We start from the raw sequence: 19,182 nt of genomic DNA on the forward strand, positions 1-19,182 counted from the left end.
GTTGTCAAATTTAGTGGGGTCCAGTGATGGTTTCTTCAACAGCGGCTTTATAATAGCCTGTTTTAGGCTCGCTGGAATCGTGCCTTCCCGAAGGGAGGCATTCACCACCACCGTTACCCACTCAGCCAATCCCCCTCTGGCCTCTTTCAGAAGCCAGGATGGGCAGGGGTCTAGGATGGACGTGGTAGGCCTCATTCCTCCAAGTATCTTGTCCACATCCTCGGGTTTCACAAACTGAAAAGAATCCATCAAAATAGGACAAACGGGTGCTTGTGTCACATCCACAGAGACTGCATTTAATGAGGCGTCCAGCCCAGAGCGGATCAAAGCGACTTTGTCTGCAAAGAACCGAGCAAATGCTTCACAGCGCGTGTCCGAGTTGTCAGGGCTCCCACCTGAGGTAGGGGGAGTTAAAAGACCTCTGACAATCCGAAACAACTCCGCCGGACGGTTTTTTGCAGACGCAATAGTGGCCGCAAAGAAAGTTTTCTTTGCGGCTTTTATTGCCGCGGCATATGCCCTTAAAAAGGACACAAACCGTGCTCGATTTGGCTCGCTTGGGTCCGAGCGCCACACGCTCTCTAGTTCCCTCTTCCTTCGCTTCATCGCTGCCAGCTCCTCAGTAAACCAAGGAGCAGGTTTAGCTCGGTTACTTGAGAGGGGACGTTCCGGAGCGATCCTGTCAATTGCCCTGGTCATCTCCCCATTCCAGAGAGCGACCAGGGCCTCGACATGGTCACCTACCGAGGTGGCGGGAAAATCCCCAAGAGCCATCAGGAATCCGTTCGGATCCATAAGCCTCCTGGGGCGGACCATCTTAATGGGTCCTCCACCCCTGCGGAGGTTAGGGGGCGCAGTGAGCCTAAATCTGATCAGGAAGTGGTCGGTCCATGGCAACGGAGAGATGGACAACTCCTCCACACCGCCACCCTGCTCCCATCCCTGACAGAAAACCAAGTCCAATGTGTGTCCAGCACAGTGGGTGGGGCCAGATATTTGCTGGGACAGCCCCATGGTTGCCATGGCAGACATGAAGTCCTGAGCCACTGTGCCATTGCAGCCCCATGAACACTATCCTGACTTTGGTAAGTATAATGTTAAGTTGTAGAACTAAGATCACTGGAATTACTTCTTTTAGTTGCTGTTGTGATGCAGAAAATATAAAGGCTGAAAATGACTCTGTATCTTAATCTTAATCACCAGTTCCCTGACAATGAAAATAAAAAGCACACCACAGAGTGGACTAAACATCAAGGCGAGTATGTAAGACAAATTGCACTGTGTAACAAAATTTGAAAAAAAAACTGTTCCTGGTTTGAAAGTGTTGTTTCCTATTTAATTGTACAGTAATTACTTTGAAAGTAGTTGTTATACTCCAAAAATTCATTTTTGTGGCTGTCACAAACTATGTTGGATTGGTTGAGAATCGATGAGATGTCCATTGAAAAACTATAGCTAAATGTGCTGCAGGATGTCCTGCAAAAACAAAGTTTTTCCAGTTTTAATAAACTTTTTCCATGTTTTTATTATAGAATGATTTAGGAATGCCATTTATAACCCAGGAACAAAAAAATCACGTTACATAATGTTATCCATAAACGACTATGACTGGCCTTACTCTACTCCATTCTAATAGAAATGACCCATGAAAGAGTAAAGGCACTGTTAATGTCAAGCTAATTGAGCTCAAATTATGTCCTTTAACCCACCTTGTCCTACCTTTATATCGTGACTCACATCATATGAACTGCTCTGAATCTGATAAAGGATTAAACTGCTGCTCTAGTGAAGTCTAAACCATATGCATTGATTTGGAACAGTTACCAGTATTGCCATCAAAGTGGGCTACAAAACCCATTAAAATCACAATGAATCAAAGAAAATGAAAGCTTTAAAATATGCCAGTTAAAACATAATAAGCAACCATAAAATTATTCAACATAACTCTTTGGGGCTATTTGAAGGAGCCAAAGAAACTACAGTGTTCCCTTACTTATCACGGATGTTCCATTCCTGGGCCACCCGCGATATGTGAAAATCTATGAAGTAGGAAAGCTCTGCCCACTTGGAGCCGCCTCTGCTGCTCCCAGCCTTGGAGGCCCCTTGGGCACCACTGATGGTGCTGCCAGGCTGGGCTGTGGCCTTCGAGGAAGGAGTGGGGAGAAGCGGAGGTGGCAAGGAGGAGGAGGCCACTGCTGATGAGCTGGAGACAAGCCCCAGGGTAAGGCCCGGCTGCCTCTTGTTGTCGAGCGCCACACAGTTGAAAGGCAGCACCAAAGACAAGGGAAATGGGAGGGATGTGGGCTGTAGGAGACTCCTAAAGGAGACATTTTCCTTTATCCGACGTTCATTCGGGTAAGCGAGACTCTACTATATTAAGTTACCCCAGGATTGAAGAATCCCCAAAAGTCAACCACTCAAAAATGCATGAAAATTGTGGTTATATTCCAACACTATTTCAGCTTCATCTCCAGTCCACAACATTCATCCTTCCCACTCTCAGGATTTCATAACTGGGGACACTTTGCTATGTACGAGAGTTAAAGCATATGTTTTATATGCCTAAGATCCCAGTTTCAATCTCTGATTTCCAGTCAAAACTGAAAATATTCAAAAAATTTAAAATATTACTGCGGGGTGCAGAGGAAGAGGAATGGAAATCTCTCCAAGCTCTCCAACAGCAAATACTTGGTAAGAGGCTGCATGCCATAACACATCCTGAAGGAGGCTATGATAATTAAAGGAGAAAAGCAGGGAGGGAGCAGAGTGGCCCTGCGTGAGTCTTCACTGCTTGACATGACTAATGAAGGCACTCTCTGAGAAGAAACACATAGTTTTGACTGATGTATGAATTTCACATTTTAAGAGAATGGCTGATGAATAACAGGAATTAAGAATTAATCATGGCATAGAAAGCACAATTAAGGTTTAGATCAGTACAATTCAGAGCCTGAATTATGAATTATGATGCAGCTGAACAAAATCAAAATATAAAGGTCCTCGCTGAAGTAAGAACATAATACTGATACAGAAATGTAATTGTATCATGATTCCTAACCATATCGTTCTCCCAATGGGTGCCACAGAATCTGTTGTGGGTTAAGAAATGAGACGGCTGTTAACACAAATGCCCTTTATTTCAGCATTATTCGAACAATGCATACACTCGCATAATGTGATATTTCCTGTGGCAGTCTGAATATATATATAAAAAAACCTCTGTACCAATAGTCTTTGTTCTTTATAAGATTAAAACATGGCTATGCAGAGATAATTGAGAGTTTGGAACAGAGGCCGGGGTGATGGCCAGCTGCTACACATTCTTTTCAAACAACACAGACAGCATGTAAGATTTGACAAAATATAAATAGAGAGCACAGAGAGTTCTTACGACTCAGTTGCTAAGGAAGAATCCACTGGGAAGTTCTCTTGCTCAGTCCCTATTGACATGAAAGGGAGCAAGGCACAAATTCCATTTCTGGCAAGCACACAATGAAACCCATTTTAAACACTGGGGGAAACTGCTGTCAGAATATTTTTCTGTACTTTCTTCCTAAGGATAATTCTTGATAACACATAAGGGAGAAAGGAAGGCAATGAAAGAAAGCTAACTGTCTGACTGGAATTGAGGAGACCCATTTTCATACCCTTACTCAAACAATGAAGTTGATTGGGTGATCTTGGGCAAATTCTCCCAAGGTGCATGTGCAAAGGATCTGCACTTTGCTGAGGCAAGAGCTTTCTTTGGCAAAGAAAGCTAAAAGGACTTGTAAAACTACAGCTCCCATGTCTCCCATGATCAGATCTGTCAGACATCAGTGTGCAGGTAAACTTTGAATATTAAGGAATGCTTTAGATCACACCTAGAGTGTGGGCAGTTCCAGACAGCAGTAAAGTCCGTGCCGACCTGGATTTTAAAAACCCAGATCAAAGCGGACTATAGTCTGCACACTACTCCTAAAGCCAGCACTTTCCCCAGGTGTTGTTCACATGTCCTGCGAGTACCTACCAGGAGAACAGGGAGACAGCACCCATCCCTTCCCCAACCCCACAAAACACTTTTAAAAATAAAAAAAACTTACCTGTCCTTCTGGCATGTAGGAATAATGCACCAGGAAGGGGGGAGCAAGAGCGATTTTCCTCCTCCTCCCCCCCCCCCCACTTTCTCCTGCTGCATAATTCCTACATGCCAGGAGTGCTCTGGCACCATGCTAATGGTGAACGGGTAAGTTCTTTTATTTTTAAAGGGTTTTGGTGGGGGGGGGGGAGGTTGGGAAGAGGGTTAGAGCCCTCTCGCGTTTTCTGGCCTGATTCAACCCGGAAAATGTGAGGTGGCTGTGCAAGAAGCAAGGACTGAGGGGCCAGTCCAGACAGCAGCCATAGTGGGTTTGCCCCACGCCTTTCAAGAAAGCAGGAAACAAAGCCACTAACAAGTAATCATGGCGCAGAGGTTTCCTGCTTTGCAACAAACGCATTCGCAATTTCATGGGGCACCATCTGGATGCCTCCCGTGAATATCAGGGAGGGTGCACATTTTATGCCCTGTCTAGATATGCCCTGAGAAAAGGGGATAAGCTCCATTTTGACCTGGATGGAACCAGACTGCTTGGTTTAATATCAAGAGAGAAAAAGAATAGAAAAAAGTGGTTCAACAGCTATCCAATTAGCCTCTGGAGGAAAACTAACTAGAAATGGGAAACAAGAAATTTAGGATGAAGAATTCCTAGATGGTAATCATGAAAACGTTTCTGATTGTCCAAGAAGAGATAAGATAGAATGGTGAAAGCACAGTGGGATGCAACAGCTAAACGATGAGGTCAAATGGTTTTAGGAGATGACACGCATGACAGAAACATTTAGCGAAATTTGCCATGTACAGTCACTTACATGCTAAACATGCAGAGATGTTTATAAAGTAAAAGCCTCCAACCCAAAATGGGAGTACTATCTTTAATTTATAATGAATAGATGAATATAATTTAAAATGAACAGAGGGCACAATCAAAACTTTTCGGATGGAGAAAAACAAACTCCATAAGGACATACTGAAGGCAATGCTACTCTATACATCAAAAATGACGTAGAACTAGGCAAACCAGATACCACAAAAACCTGCAGATTCCTTCATAAAATCCTATTGATGTCAATACATAAGCAGAACATTTCAAGTGCAGCTCTATACAGTCACATTTCATTTTAGGGTGTTTTGTAGTGATAACTTTTTTACATGTTGAAAAGAAACATGATGAAATCCCTACAGAATGATTGGGTATTATTAAAACCACAGGAATAGAAGTCCATATAGAATGAATACTGCATTTCAAGAAATACGTGGGTTTTTTTAAAAAAATGCAATCAGACAAAAAAAACTTTTAGAGGAGTGTCTAAAATCTTTCAGCATGGAAGATGGAGTGACAGCACACACACACCCCTCCCCATGGGACAGAGTCAAGCACAGCCTCCAGATGCCAGAGATGGAAAAAGATGGGAAGCATTTACCTCTGTTTATGTACTGTCTTTGTTAATTGTATAACAGCATTGAATGCTTGCCATATATATGTAAAGTAATCTGCCCTGAGTGGAGATAAACGAACACTCATGAATCTGAATAATTTCCTTGAAGTTTCATATTTCCATTAACATCTTTCTTTATTCTACTTTTCCCATAATAATGGAGGCAGAATTTGATGAAGTGGTATCTTCTTACCGTTCCCCCGTGTAACCTGGACTACAGTTGCATTGGCCTGTTGCTGAGTCACATTTCCCTCCATTGTGGCATTGACATTCTTGGGAGCAATTTTTTCCATAGCGGCCTTCAGGACAAGGCTGGCCACAAACTGTGCCCTGTTTGGAAACACAACCTGAATGTTATGCATGGGAAGTGCAGCTGTGGGTGAGAAAGGCCAAGTGGACTTGAAGGAAGCAAGATTAACATCTTCTTACACCACCCAGTCTATGCGTACCTTTAAGAAACCAGTCCTTTTTTGAAGCTTGCAGAACAACATACATTTTGCTTTAAGTGTCAGTTAATTATGAAGGAATTTTAATCTTATAAAATAATAAATCTAATTTTTATTTCATTTCTAAACAACAGCAAACATTTACGTGTTGAAACAAAGCTTTTCCTTAATTCAGCATACAAATATTTTAAGACAAACAAATATTCTTAAAGGAAAACACACATGAAAATACATTATGCCAAATTCTTTTTTGTGTGTCTTTTTATGCTTTTAAGATTGGATTTATAATAGAAAATATGTAGAAACCACTTTTCTCTACCAGATGTTTTCTGCAACTGGCTATTTATGGAACATTTAAGGGAACTTTTTGTGGTACTCCTTCTTTGGAAGCTTTTAAACAGAGGCTGGATGGCCATCTATCAGGGGTGCTTTGAATGTAATTTTCCTGTTTCTTGGAAGGAGGTTGGATTGGATGGCCCATGAGGTCTCTTCCAACCCTATGATTCTATTAAACTTATGGTATTAAATATTACATCAGCATATAAATTTAATGCATACCTGAATCAATACATGAGAAAAACAGGACTAACATTTAAATAAATACCAGTCTGTGACTTGTAGAAATTTAACTTATTCATCCTCTGGGAGGCAAAAAGCATACATTTTCCTTTCCTGTTCACTGAAAGGCTGTCTGGATTACTGGATGCTGAATACCATATGTTTTTGTAATGATTTGGCTTTGATCCCTTGTGGTGATACTGTATGCTAACACATTTCCTCTTTTCATGCCTGATGTCAGGCTGTATCAGATTGAATTCTCAATAGAGGCCTGTTCTAAGTAGAAGTTTATACTATTTTAGAAGGTATATTTACCATCCATCCAGGAGGACAGGCACATTCCCCAGTTACATGATGACACACTCCTCCATTCTGGCATGGACACCTTTCTTCACATTGTGGCCCATGCTTCCCTGGGGGACAGAGATCCTCACAGCTGAATAATAAAATAAAAATTAATTAGTCTTTCCTTAGAAATATTGTTGCATTACTCTTAGGATTAAAAAAAATACCTGTAAAACCTAATGAGCATTAATCTATTAGCTGACTTTTTAACCCTCTTTTAAGTACATGTGAAAACTTTAGCAAAATTTGGCCATATTTTAGGAAAAATATTAAGACTTGGTGCAGAGATTTACACGGCTGCTCCTTGTTTTATCTGAGTGCTTGTTTTCCAGAACTTTGCTTTTTTGTCTGTGCCTTCCCAGGTATTTTTGTAACCTGCAGTAAACCACAGTAGCCTGAGTTATCATTTATACACTTCAGGGTGGTTCCAGACAGTGCAAGTGAAATCAAGTTTTTTAAAACGTGATTACACTCACATTGAAGTCCACACACACACCCAGAAAGCACGTGCTTTCCTGTTGGGGGGGGGGGGGGTGTCCAGATACCCTGCTGGGCTTTCTAGCAGGGCACCAGAATACAACATAAAACACCCTTTTAAAGCCTTTTGAAAAGGAAAATAACTCACCCAGCCTCCATTTCCCCTTTTCTGGACCTCTCCTGGGTTGTACCAATGACGGCCTGGAGAACGGTGGCCAGGAGTGATTTTCCTCCTCCCCCCCCCCACCCCACAGGCACGTCATTGATATAACCCAAGAGAGGTCTAAAAGGCATTTTAAAGGGGTTTTGTGAAGCTTTTTAAAGGGGTTTTGGCAGGGGGTGGCGCCGTCTTGGGTTTCTTGGGCTCCACAAGCCCAAGAAACCCGACAGATTGTGTAGATGGGCACCGGAAATCACACAGCACTATCACTGGTCCCATCTACACAGTCCCCAAAGCTGGAAAGACATGGGTCTTTCAAGAAGACACGCTTCTTTCCCGATACCAAAAAATCTTGGCACAAAGCAGAGTTTTTCTGCTTTGTGCTGAATGCACTCGCTTTTATGTAGGATGTCATGTGGATGCCCAGTTTAAAATGCGGGAGCTCCTGCTTTTAAAGGACTGTCTGGATGCACCCTCAAGCTAATCCAGAAACAAATCCAGTTTTGGAGTATGTGTAGAAGGGCCCTGAGATTCTCGGCTGCATCATTAGGAGGACTGGATAGTTTTGTGGTCTCTTCTAATTTTATGATGCCATTATTAGTGTGAAATCTGCTGCTACTGCACATATAATAGAGTTATACGTACAAAGCTCCAGTGTATCCAGGAGGACATCTGCATTCTCCAGTTACATGATCACAAGTGGCTCCATTCTGACACTGGCATTTTTGGTGACAATCATTTCCATATGTCCCTTGATCACAGTGTTCTTCACAGCGCCATCCCTTGAATCCAGCTGCACAATGGCAGGCTCCAGTTATGGGGTTGCACAAGGCTCCATTTTTGCACTGGCAGCGACTACTGCAATGGGGTCCCCAATGGTAGCTGTCACATGCTGATTGGAAAGCAGAAAGAAAGTGTTACATGTTCTTCACTAATTATTCTCCAGCAATTTAATTATTATAATTTAACAAAATGAAACTGACAATGGTAAAATGAATCCGTTTTTTTAAGATAAAAAGAAAAATGAACAAATGAGCATGTCTGTTTAGTTAACTGATTGTGGTTAACATTGTTTGAAACACAATCTTTTAATTTCCAGAGGGTAACTGTTCCTCTGCTTCAATAAAACCACCAAAAGAGCTACATAGTAGGTCATCCACTTCTGCAGGGCTTAGGACTGCAAGATCCCTGCAAAAGTGGAAAAACTATGAACCAAAAATGCTATTTTTTTTTACAGCACATGACACTCCACTAGGAACCTCCAGGTCTTCCAGCTAGTGCTGTTGCAACAAGGGATTTGTGTGCTCCATTCCAGTACCTTGGCAGCCACCTCTCCACAAAAGTCAATATTTCCACTGAAATGCAATACTGCCTGAGCTCTGCGAGTGCAGCAATATTCTGAAAGAAGCAGAGAGTGTTTGAGGACTGGGACATCCTAGGGATGCCAAGGTGCTTGTTTATAAAGCTATTGTCCTCCCAACCCTGCAATATGCCTGCAAAGCGTGGACTGTCTACTAACATCAAGCGCAACTCCTGGAACGATTCCATCAGCACTGCCTCTGAAAAATCCTGCAATTCTCTTGGGAAGACAGGCAGATAAATGTCAGTGTGCTGGAAAAACCAAAGACCACCAGCATTGGAGTGATGCTCCTCCGCCATCAACTCAGCTGGACTGGCCACATTGTCTGAATGCCCAATCACCATCTCCCAAAGCAGTTACTCTATTCCAAACTCAAGAACAGAAAATGGAATGTTGGTGGACAGGAAAAGAGATTTAAAGATGGGCTTAAAGCCAACCTCAAAAACTGTGGCATAGACACCAAGAACTGGGAAGCCCTGGCCCTTGAACACTCTAACTGGAGGTCAGCTATGACTAGCAATGCTGCAGAATTTGAAGAGGCATGAATGGAGGGTGAAAGGGAGCAATGTGCCAAGAGGAAGGCACGTCAAGCCAACCCTGACCAGGGCTGCCTTTCATCTGGAAACCGATGTCCTCACTTTTGGAGAACATGCGGATCAAGAATAGGACTCCATAGCCACCTACGGACCCACCGCCAAGACATCATATCTGGAAGACAATCATCCTCGAGCTACGAGGGATTGCCTAAGTGAAGTGCTCCTTGCAGTATGTCCAAGTTAAATATGGTTAGTTACAGTTGTGTGGGCCAACTGCAAAGTTTCTGAACACTTTTCAAAGGCAGCACCAGATAAAGCAAATTACTTTTATGCAAACAGGATGCACTCAAGGCATGTGTTGCCAAAGCCAGATCAAACCTCTCCAGGAACAGAAAACAGTTCACTAGCTTTAATTTGTTCATACTTATTCAGTCCATAACAGATACCAGGAACCAATTTGATATGGAATCAGCTTCCTTGAAATTAGGCAAAAAGGAGTAATAGAGCAGTGCATAATATAGGCAACACTTTAACAATCTGAGGCACTCAAAGTATCACGTCCACATCTTCAGCCTGCACAAATTGAAAAGTATCCATTATCACTGGACAAGCAGATGAAAGAGTGACATCCACTAGACCTGTATCAATTCAAGCATCCTAGTCAAAACCAATCTAAACTATTTATCTACAAAGTGATGGACAGATTCTTCATAGTGTTGAAAAGCTTGTATTCTCCTGTGGACCAGAATACAACAAAGGCTGAAGAACTTGAAATGACTCTACCAGACGGTTCTTTCAAGATGTAATGTTGGCAGTGAAAAGGGGGTCTTTCTTATAGAATCATAGAATCATAGAATCAAAGAGTTGGAAGAGACCTCATGGGCCATCCAGTCCAACCCCCTGCCAAGAAGCAGGAATATTGCATTCAAATCACCCCTGACAAATGGCCATCCAGCCTCTGCTTAAAAGCTTCCAAAGAAGGAGCCTCCACCACACTCCGGGGCAGAGAGTTCCACTGCTGAACGGCTCTCACAGTCAGGAAGTTCTTCCTAATGTTCAGATGGAATCTCCTCTCTTGTAGTTTGAAGCCATTGTTCCGCGTCCCAGTCTCCAAGGAAGCAGAAAACAAGCTTGCTCCCTCCTCCCTGTGGCTTCCTCTCACTTCTTACTACATTTATGGTTCCACCATAGCTATCCAAACAGTTATAAATATATCCAAGAACACAATAGCCAAGGGCATTATTTTGAATATATTTTACTATGTTTTCATTAGGCAACTACTAGATTTCAACACTTTGGGTGACAGTTCAATTCAAACCACCCAGACACAGGAGATCTGGACATATATGAGCTTCATTTCCTTTCACTGCCCCTTCATCATTAACATGGATCTGATCAGGCTGCAAAAAGAAGTGGAAGGCCTCATATTCTTTGATTAACTGAAATGAATTGATTGAACGCAAATGTGGGAGGCATGCAAAGATCACCCATGGCCAGCAATTGCCTCATGGAGTGTCAAAACTTGTCCCTATGCACTGGATGGAAGAACAGAGCACCACTATTGCCTGGACTAGGTCATTGCATAGTCACTGCATCATTGCCATTATTTTTAATAGGTAACAACGGAAAAATTTGTTTCTAAAATCGATTTGTATTTGGGGTTTTTTTTTTGTTTCGATATTTAAAATAATTACAAAATTTTCCCTTTAAAAAGTTCGGTATTTACAAAATTTTGTAAATGTGAAAAAATTACAAAACATAAACGAATCGATTTCCGAAACAATAACGAATCGATTCGTTAATGGCGGACGTGACCGCGAAATATGCTAAAAAACCTCCAAAAACTTCTGAGGCTTCCCTCTCCCTCTGTTGTTGACTGTTAGTGTGATATTATAATTTTTTTTCACTAATTAAACAAAAAACTTGCCCCAGACATGTGGAAATAATAACGAAACGACCTCAGAACAATAACGAAACGAATACAATAACGAAATACGAAGCATTTACAAAACGTGTTTAAAAATTCGTTTTTTAAAAAAATTGCTCCAGAATGGTTCGTTATCGTTTTGTAATTGAAAAAAATAACGAATTATTAACGAATTACGAATTAACGAAACAAAACCGCCCAGCCCTAATACATATACAATCAGCTCTCTACATTTGCAGGTTTGACTTTTGCAGATCTGATTATTCTGAGCTTGATTATTCAGATAGCTGATAAAATGTGCTCTCTAGGAATCTCCAGGTCCACCAGAGCAATTCTGTGATCGATTTCTGCTGGACGTTGGCCAGAGAGTACTACTGGAGAACCTAGAGATTCCTAGAGAGGTGTTTCATTTGCACTTTTTCACTTTTATAGGGATCCTGTGCCCTAAACCCCAGCTAATCTGGAGGAGTGACTATGTAAGAACGAGCACTAGGGAAAGCATCATAAACATAATAAGTCTCTTGCCCTGTCACACTTTAGAAAAATATTGATATGGCTGTTTTCAATGAACATCCTATAAGTAACATATAGAAAGGTCATTAAAAGTTCACTGAGAAATTGCTAAACATATGCTGAGAGCATCTGCTTTTTATTTCATATTATACTGATAACAATGGTGCTGTGGCAAAACTCCAGTGTTTGCTGATCATATATAGACTCAATCTTGTTGATCATATGCACTCAATCTCCTTAGTGACTGACAGCTATTGTTCTCATAGCTTCCTCCTGAGGCAGCGCAGTCAGGCAGAGAATAGACCTACTTTCCTAAAGAAGACAAAAAGAAATCAAGACATCTCCTCTGGGTGAAAATTACTCTGCTGTGAAACTAAAGCATTCAGATTGCACAAACAGAAAGGTCTAGACTCTTTTGAGGATCATTTCCATTGAATGTGATTGGTCACCTAGATATTTCTAAAGTGCCCACTCTAAACATCTATTTCTTGACATAGATGACTTAAGACAATTTCTTATTCAACAGGATTTGGTCTGATATTGTGATGATCTGAAATGTACTGGGGGGACACCCCATCTTTTTATTATCGTGGCAAAAACATTTATTTATTAGATACGATCTTAATTCACACAATCTGATTTTGCAGAAGTCTGGCCAAGCTATACATACATACAGTATTTATATTCAACATTGTATATAAATGCACAACTATTTTAATAATGCATTGCTCTCAAAAACTGTGGGAAGGTTTGTGACTATAGTATTCACATAAACTCAAGACGGATAGATATAGTTTTGAATTCATTGGTTGGACAAGAAAATGTCTTGCTCATTCTTGAGCAGTCCATATATTCATCTCAGAAAGCAACAAATTTCAGACATATCTATGCTTGTATTAAATTGGTTTGACAGACTCATGTTCCCTGAAGACTTAACAAAGACCACCAGACTGATTTTACTTAACACCTCCTAACGTATTCAGATTACAACTCCTTTTAAAGTGGAACAAGACTGATCCAACCAATCCCCAAGGAAAGATTTAAAAATGAAGTTGTGTGTCTTGGAATGTCTCAGCAAACCACCACTGGGAATTGAAGAATTTAAAATCTGACCATCAGACAGCAATGATATGGAATAAAGTGGACCATATTTATCTCTAGGGAAGATCTGTCCCAGATATGAACTCAGTCCAACACTCATAACTAAAGTCAGCATACTACTGCTCAGAAAAAATAATTCTCTTGGCTCAGAGAGTCCTGCTCATATTATTTTACCAACGGCTGGAAGTGGGATATTTGATGCAACCCACCAATGGTCATGCAGATGTTTGGACAGACAGCTTAATCATTCTCAGAGTCACCACAGCATGTTTATGCTACTCCACATTTGACGTAGTATTAATATAGACCAGACACTACACAGACTGACTTACATAAACTCTGCATTACATATGGCTTAGCAGTTATTTTCATATGACTTTTTTTTAAAAAAACACTGTCAAACGATATCCTGGATATACTGTTCTTCACCACTTACATTTAAAGCTGCATCTACACTGTAAAATTAAGGCAGTTTGACCCCAGTTTAATTGGCATGACTCAATGCTATGGAACCATGGGAGCTATAGTTTTCGAATGTCTTTAGCATTTTCTGCCAAAGAGTGCTGATGCCTCATAAAACTATAAATCCCAGGATTCCATAACACTGATACACAGCAGTTCATGCAAAGTGCATTAATTTTACAGAATAGATGCACACAAAGTAAGCAGGATATTATATCACACTGTACATCCAAATATAAGCTATGTAAGCTATGAATACTGCAGGAAAAAAGGTAATGATTTGGTTCTCTATCCCACTTCTTCTTAAACTGTGGGTCCTGACCCCAAAAGGGATCTTCTTAGTGCAATGTTGGAATCCCGAAAAATCTGGCAGCAGTAAAAGCTTTCTGAACATTGCCTAGTGGCTGTTTTAGACATTTACACAAATTCGTTGTGTGGTGTTTACAGTGGACTCTGCAGAAGATGTTTCAGCTGTGCCCCACAAAAAAGAGAAGTCAGCTGGTTTCGCAAGCCTTGCCAATGCTGATTTATTATCATGAAATGTTTGATTTTTATACATATTTTATATTCTCATATACCCGGGGTCACATAAACATTTTTCCAGTTGAATGGGGTCGCAAGTGAAAAAGTCTAAGACGTCCTACTTTAGTGTACTTAGTTCACCTGTGTGCAAAGATGAATAATACTCAATATTGCTAAAGAGCTGTAGCATCAATCATAATTTTGCTATGTATACATACATGATGAAGATGACATACTCATTGGAAGTCTGCCTCTCATATAGCATTTATAGTGTTATATAATTTGTATATTAGTATATAAGTATATTTAATGCACATGACATCAAAAAAGGAAATAACATTCACAGATTTTCTGATCTTCTTAACTGTGTGGTAGCCAAAAAACCAGAATTATTCAAGGGGGGGGTGGCAGAAAGAAATTCCTCTACACCAGAGGTTCCCAACCTTTTTTTGACCAGGGCCCACTTGACCAGGGCCCACTTTAACCAGGGACCACTCTCCAACATTAGTACCAAAAGGGGCAGGACTGGTTAGCTCTGCAGAAAGGATCAAAAATAGAATTAAATAAATAAAGAGGAAGGAGGTTTGCGGGCTGGATTTACGTTCTCACGGCCCACCGCTGGGCCACGGCCCACAGGTTGAGAACCACTGCTCTATACCCATTCAATCTTACTCTAGCACAAAAACACTGTATTTCTGTGCAAAATCTAACCTTTTATGTGTGCATCATTTTTTTTGCAAAAAAACCCTCCCAAATGTGAAAAATAACTGGAAAATGTGCAAACCTCCTTGTGCCTTGCTTAGCAGAGATAAAAATTCTGAAATGTTTAACATTTATAACAAAATAAGTAAAGTTCTACATCTCCGTTTCACATACAATTGCTTAGAACTTTTACAAGACAACTATCCTATAATTATTAGCCCACATTGGAAATGGGAGAGTAAAATGATGCAAGGATTTTCTCTGTCTTTAGCTAGCTGAATGAATACTACAGAAATCAATAAAAATTTAGTAATTTTAAATAAATCCATCCTTGCTTAGATGATTTAGTAGTTTCAGTATATTGCTCGTTCAAACTGTTAATAAGAAAACGTGAGGCCTTTCTGTCTTGAATGACTTGAGAGTGCTATAAAAAAACAAGCTACTAGAAATTAGGTTACTAAAAATATTTATTTTTCTTCAAGAAAAAATCAATTTAAAATATTCTCAGCTGCAAAATTGAAAACATATGCCAATTATACCTGCTTGTAATTATGCAAATATGAGCAAAAATGCAGATAAAAGTATTATTAGTCTTCATAATAAGTGTATTTAGAATTTTCATGAATTAACATTTTAAAATCTCATTGCTTCATCTTGCAGTATTGATGCCAATATGAAAACAACACAGCTGCTAATCTGTTGAAAATAGCCATTCAATTAACGAGTATCTTCAGGCTATAAGCTACCAGCAGGCAGTTAATCAGTAGAGATACTGTAACAACTGCCCTGGTTGTTCCAAGGTCAGAGATAAGAAAGAAGTGAAATGAATGAACTATGGTGTTCAGACGTTAAAACCAAAATGAGGTAAAGATAAACAATGCTATAAATACACATATTTATTTTTGATTTGAAGGCAAATAAACAAAATATAATTGACAAATAAATAAAAACTTTTTTTCAAAACTTATAATAAGCCATAACAAGATAATAATTCTTAAAATTGTGTGGGAAATTGATTTTTTGTTTTTTAAAAATTAATCGAACAGACTGTCTTAATCGGCTATGCACATCTATAGAGTTGTAAATAGGGAGATAAAAATAAGTGTAGTTACAGATCAGTTCTTCCAACAGGTTCTCCTTGTGGGAAAGAACACTCAAAATCTGCAAATATATATCGGTTTGTGAATTTTCAAGAGACTATACCTGGGGTCCTCAAACTAAGGCCTGAGGGCCGGATATGGCCTTCCAAGGTCATTTACCCGGCCCTCACTCAGGGTCAACCTAAGTCTAAATGACTTGAAAGCACACAACAACAACAACAACAACAACAATCCTATCTCATCAGCCAAAAGCAGGCCCATACTTCTCACTGAAATACTAATAAGTTTATATCTGTTAAGATTGTTCTTCCTTTTAATTATTGTATTGTTTTTAAGTGTTTTTGCACTACAAATAAGATATGTGCAGTGTTCATAGGAATTCATTCATGTTTTCTTTCAAATTATAATGTGGCCCCCCAACAGTTTGAGACTGTAACCTGGCCCTCTATTTAAAAGGTTTAAGGACCCCTGGACTATACCATCTAAACAAAGCCTTTCTAGGCTGTGTTTTATTTTTCTTAGTTTCCTAGAAGGAGACATTATTCTCTCACATTTCAACAATTTATATATTTTCCTTCTATCTAAGAGAAATATAATGTTGTCTATTCCCTCCATGTTTAAGGAAAACAAGATTTTGAGGCCTTTTTTTGCATTCATGAGAGATGATGATGATGATGATGATGATGATGATGATGATGATGAATATCATAACTTTATTTTTGCACCCTGCCTCCATCTCCCCAGGGCAGCTTACATGGGGACAAGCCTGAACAGCATACACTAAAATATATAATGACAACATAAAACAGAATAAAACAACAACATTATGTTGTCCAGAGGAATGTGTCCAGACGAGGGCGACTAAAATGATCAAGGGTCTGGAGAACAAGCCCTATGAGGAGCGGCTTAGGGAACTGGGCATGTTTAGCCTGAAGAAGAGAAGGCTGAGAGGAGATATGATAGCCATGTATAAATATGTGAGAGGAAGCCACAGGGAGGAGGGAGCAAGCTTGTTTTCTGCTTCCTTGGAGACTAGGACGCGGAACAATGGCTTCAAACTACAAGAGAGGAGATTCCATCTGAACATTAGGAAGAACTTCCTGACTGTGAGAGCCGTTCAGCAGTGGAACTCTCTGCCCCGGAGTGTGGTGGAGGCTCCTTCTTTGGAAGCTTTTAAGCAGAGGCTGGATGGCCATTTGTCAGGGGTGATTTGAATGCAATATTCCTGCTTCTTGGCAGGGGGTTGGACTGGATGGCCCATGAGGTCTCTTCCAACTCTTTGATTCTAGGATTCTATGATTATAACAAAAATATAAAAGCAAACACCAACCAACAACCAAGGCTGCAAGATGAAGCGATGAGGTAGAATACTTTTATCTGAGATATTCCTGTGTCATTTCCCATTCCCAAGGGCTCCCAACATGAACAAATATAAACCATTTAAAACAATATAAAGATAAAATCATGTTTAAAACATTTTAGACACTCCTTAAAATCTCACAAAAATCAGTCCAAAAGCAATCCATTGTTCCTACACAGTCTACAATATATCATAAACAGATCAAACTATTTAATTTAAACCGTTTGTTTTCCTGGATATATATAGTTCATTTGGGAGCAATACTGTTTTAGTACTCTGCAGGTCCTACTTAGCAGATAATGCAAAATATGGAAGAGGACACATTTACTCCCAGCATCTCAGAAAAATGTGCATTTGGGATTAATACATTATATACACACTATTAAAATGCATAGGGTTCTAAGACAAAACAAGTTTACTTCCAAAAGGAACAAAAGCAAATTATAAATAGACATTGAAACTCAGTGACAAGTGACAAGTTTATACAAAGAAATAAAATCAGATTGCAAAAAAATCTTCCAGGGATACACATGGCTATAATGAGGCTCTCTTGGGATTTTTACATATTGAAAGAAGTCAATGCACATCAGAGACCAAGGACACATTATTATAATGTACCTGAGATCCCATTTCATATGTACGACTACTTCAGGCTTGAACTGCTTTGCAATCTAAGAGTCAAAATTGAAACTGGATTCTACAAAGTCAATCTGCCTGAACCTGAAATGTTTTCCCCCACCCTAGAGATCACTGTACACAATGTATCAATCCAGGATTGGTGTAATATGATCTCTGGAGGGCTGCCCCCACTTCCCCACCACTTTGCTTTTGCTTTTTTCTTTTGACAAAGTAGCAAAAATAGAAAGATGAATGGATATTAAAATGTTCCTGCAAATTGAACCATTATTGCATTCAGTTCTCCATTCTTACAAAGAATGGCATTCAAAAAGAATAGCACAAGGCAATTGGATGAAGGCAGAGAAAAATGCATGGGAAAAGTCATGTATTTGTAGCTATCTTTTCAGTTTCTTTTCCAACACATTGTTTGTGGTTAATCCTTGTAGGTGTTTTAAAGATGATGCAGAAGAATACATAATGTCTGCTCCTAATTGCATTTTTCCCTTTGCCTTGTAGTGCATTAAAGGTTTTCTACCCAGTAAACACCATGAGAGCCAGCTTGGTGTGGTGTTTTCAGCACTGGACTATGACTTGAAAGACCAAGGTTTGAATCCCTGCTCAGCCATGGAAGCCCACTGTGTAATTCTGAGCATCATACTCTTTTAGTTTTAAGGGGAAGCAATAGCAAACTTTTTCTCAACAAAACTTTTCAAAAAAATCACTTAGAGTTACTATGAATCAGAAATGACTTGTTGCCACACAAAAACAGCAAACAACATCGCCTTTAGACAAATATTACCTTTACTTGGGGAAAAGCTTACTCAACAACAAAACATACTAGTGGCTTCTGGCCAGGTTAAATCCAGATTAGGTCATGTTTTATTTTCAACAGTTTCCTGAAAATGTGGTTGGGATCCAGATCAGGTTTGCACGTGTCTGCTCCATTATTGCCAATTTATCCCTGTCTTCATGGAACTTAAGCATCATTCAACTACTCTACTTCACAATGTCGAACTACATTAATTCTACAGTGTAGATACACCATGAGATCAACTGGTTTTAAAGATTCTGAGATTCATGAGAGGGCACTCAGTCAGAAATTCTAAATCTGTTTTTAAGAAAGAACACCATCTGCACCACATTTGCTCCTGAAGTTATGTGCCTAGTATGTTTTTTGGGGAAATCTTAAAGGTTTTCCCTTCACATTAAGTCTAGTCATTTCTGACTCTGGGGGGGTGATGCTCATCTCCATTTCTAAGCTTGAAGAGCCGGCGGTGTCCATGGAGTCATCCAAGGTCATGTGGCCAGCATGACTGCATGGAGAACGATTACCTTCCTACTGGAGCAGTACCTATTGATCTACTCACATTTGCATGTTTGTGAACTGCAAGGTTGGCAGAAACTGGGGCTAACAGCTGGAGCTCACCACGCTCCCTGGATTCGAACCACCAACCTTTCAGTCAACAAGTTCAGCAGCTCAG

General features: G+C 40.0%; 1 protein-coding gene across 3 annotated transcripts in view; it reads right to left on the reverse strand.

The window, feature by feature from the left end:
• Positions 1–19,182, reverse strand: part of MEGF10 (multiple EGF like domains 10) — a 129,380-nt gene that overhangs the window by 57,599 nt on the left and 52,599 nt on the right. For all 3 annotated transcript variants that reach the window (XM_060761994.2, XM_067464468.1, XM_067464467.1), the window contains exons 6-8: positions 8,146–8,392; positions 6,834–6,954; positions 5,708–5,844 (exon numbers count right to left, since the gene is read on the reverse strand). In XM_060761994.2, the coding sequence (XP_060617977.2) occupies positions 5,708–5,844; positions 6,834–6,954; positions 8,146–8,392 (505 nt within the window). The remainder of the gene's footprint in view (positions 1–5,707; positions 5,845–6,833; positions 6,955–8,145; positions 8,393–19,182) is intronic.

This window comes from Anolis sagrei, chromosome 2 (genome assembly GCF_037176765.1).
Source record: "Anolis sagrei isolate rAnoSag1 chromosome 2, rAnoSag1.mat, whole genome shotgun sequence".
NCBI lineage: Eukaryota > Metazoa > Chordata > Lepidosauria > Squamata > Dactyloidae > Anolis > Anolis sagrei.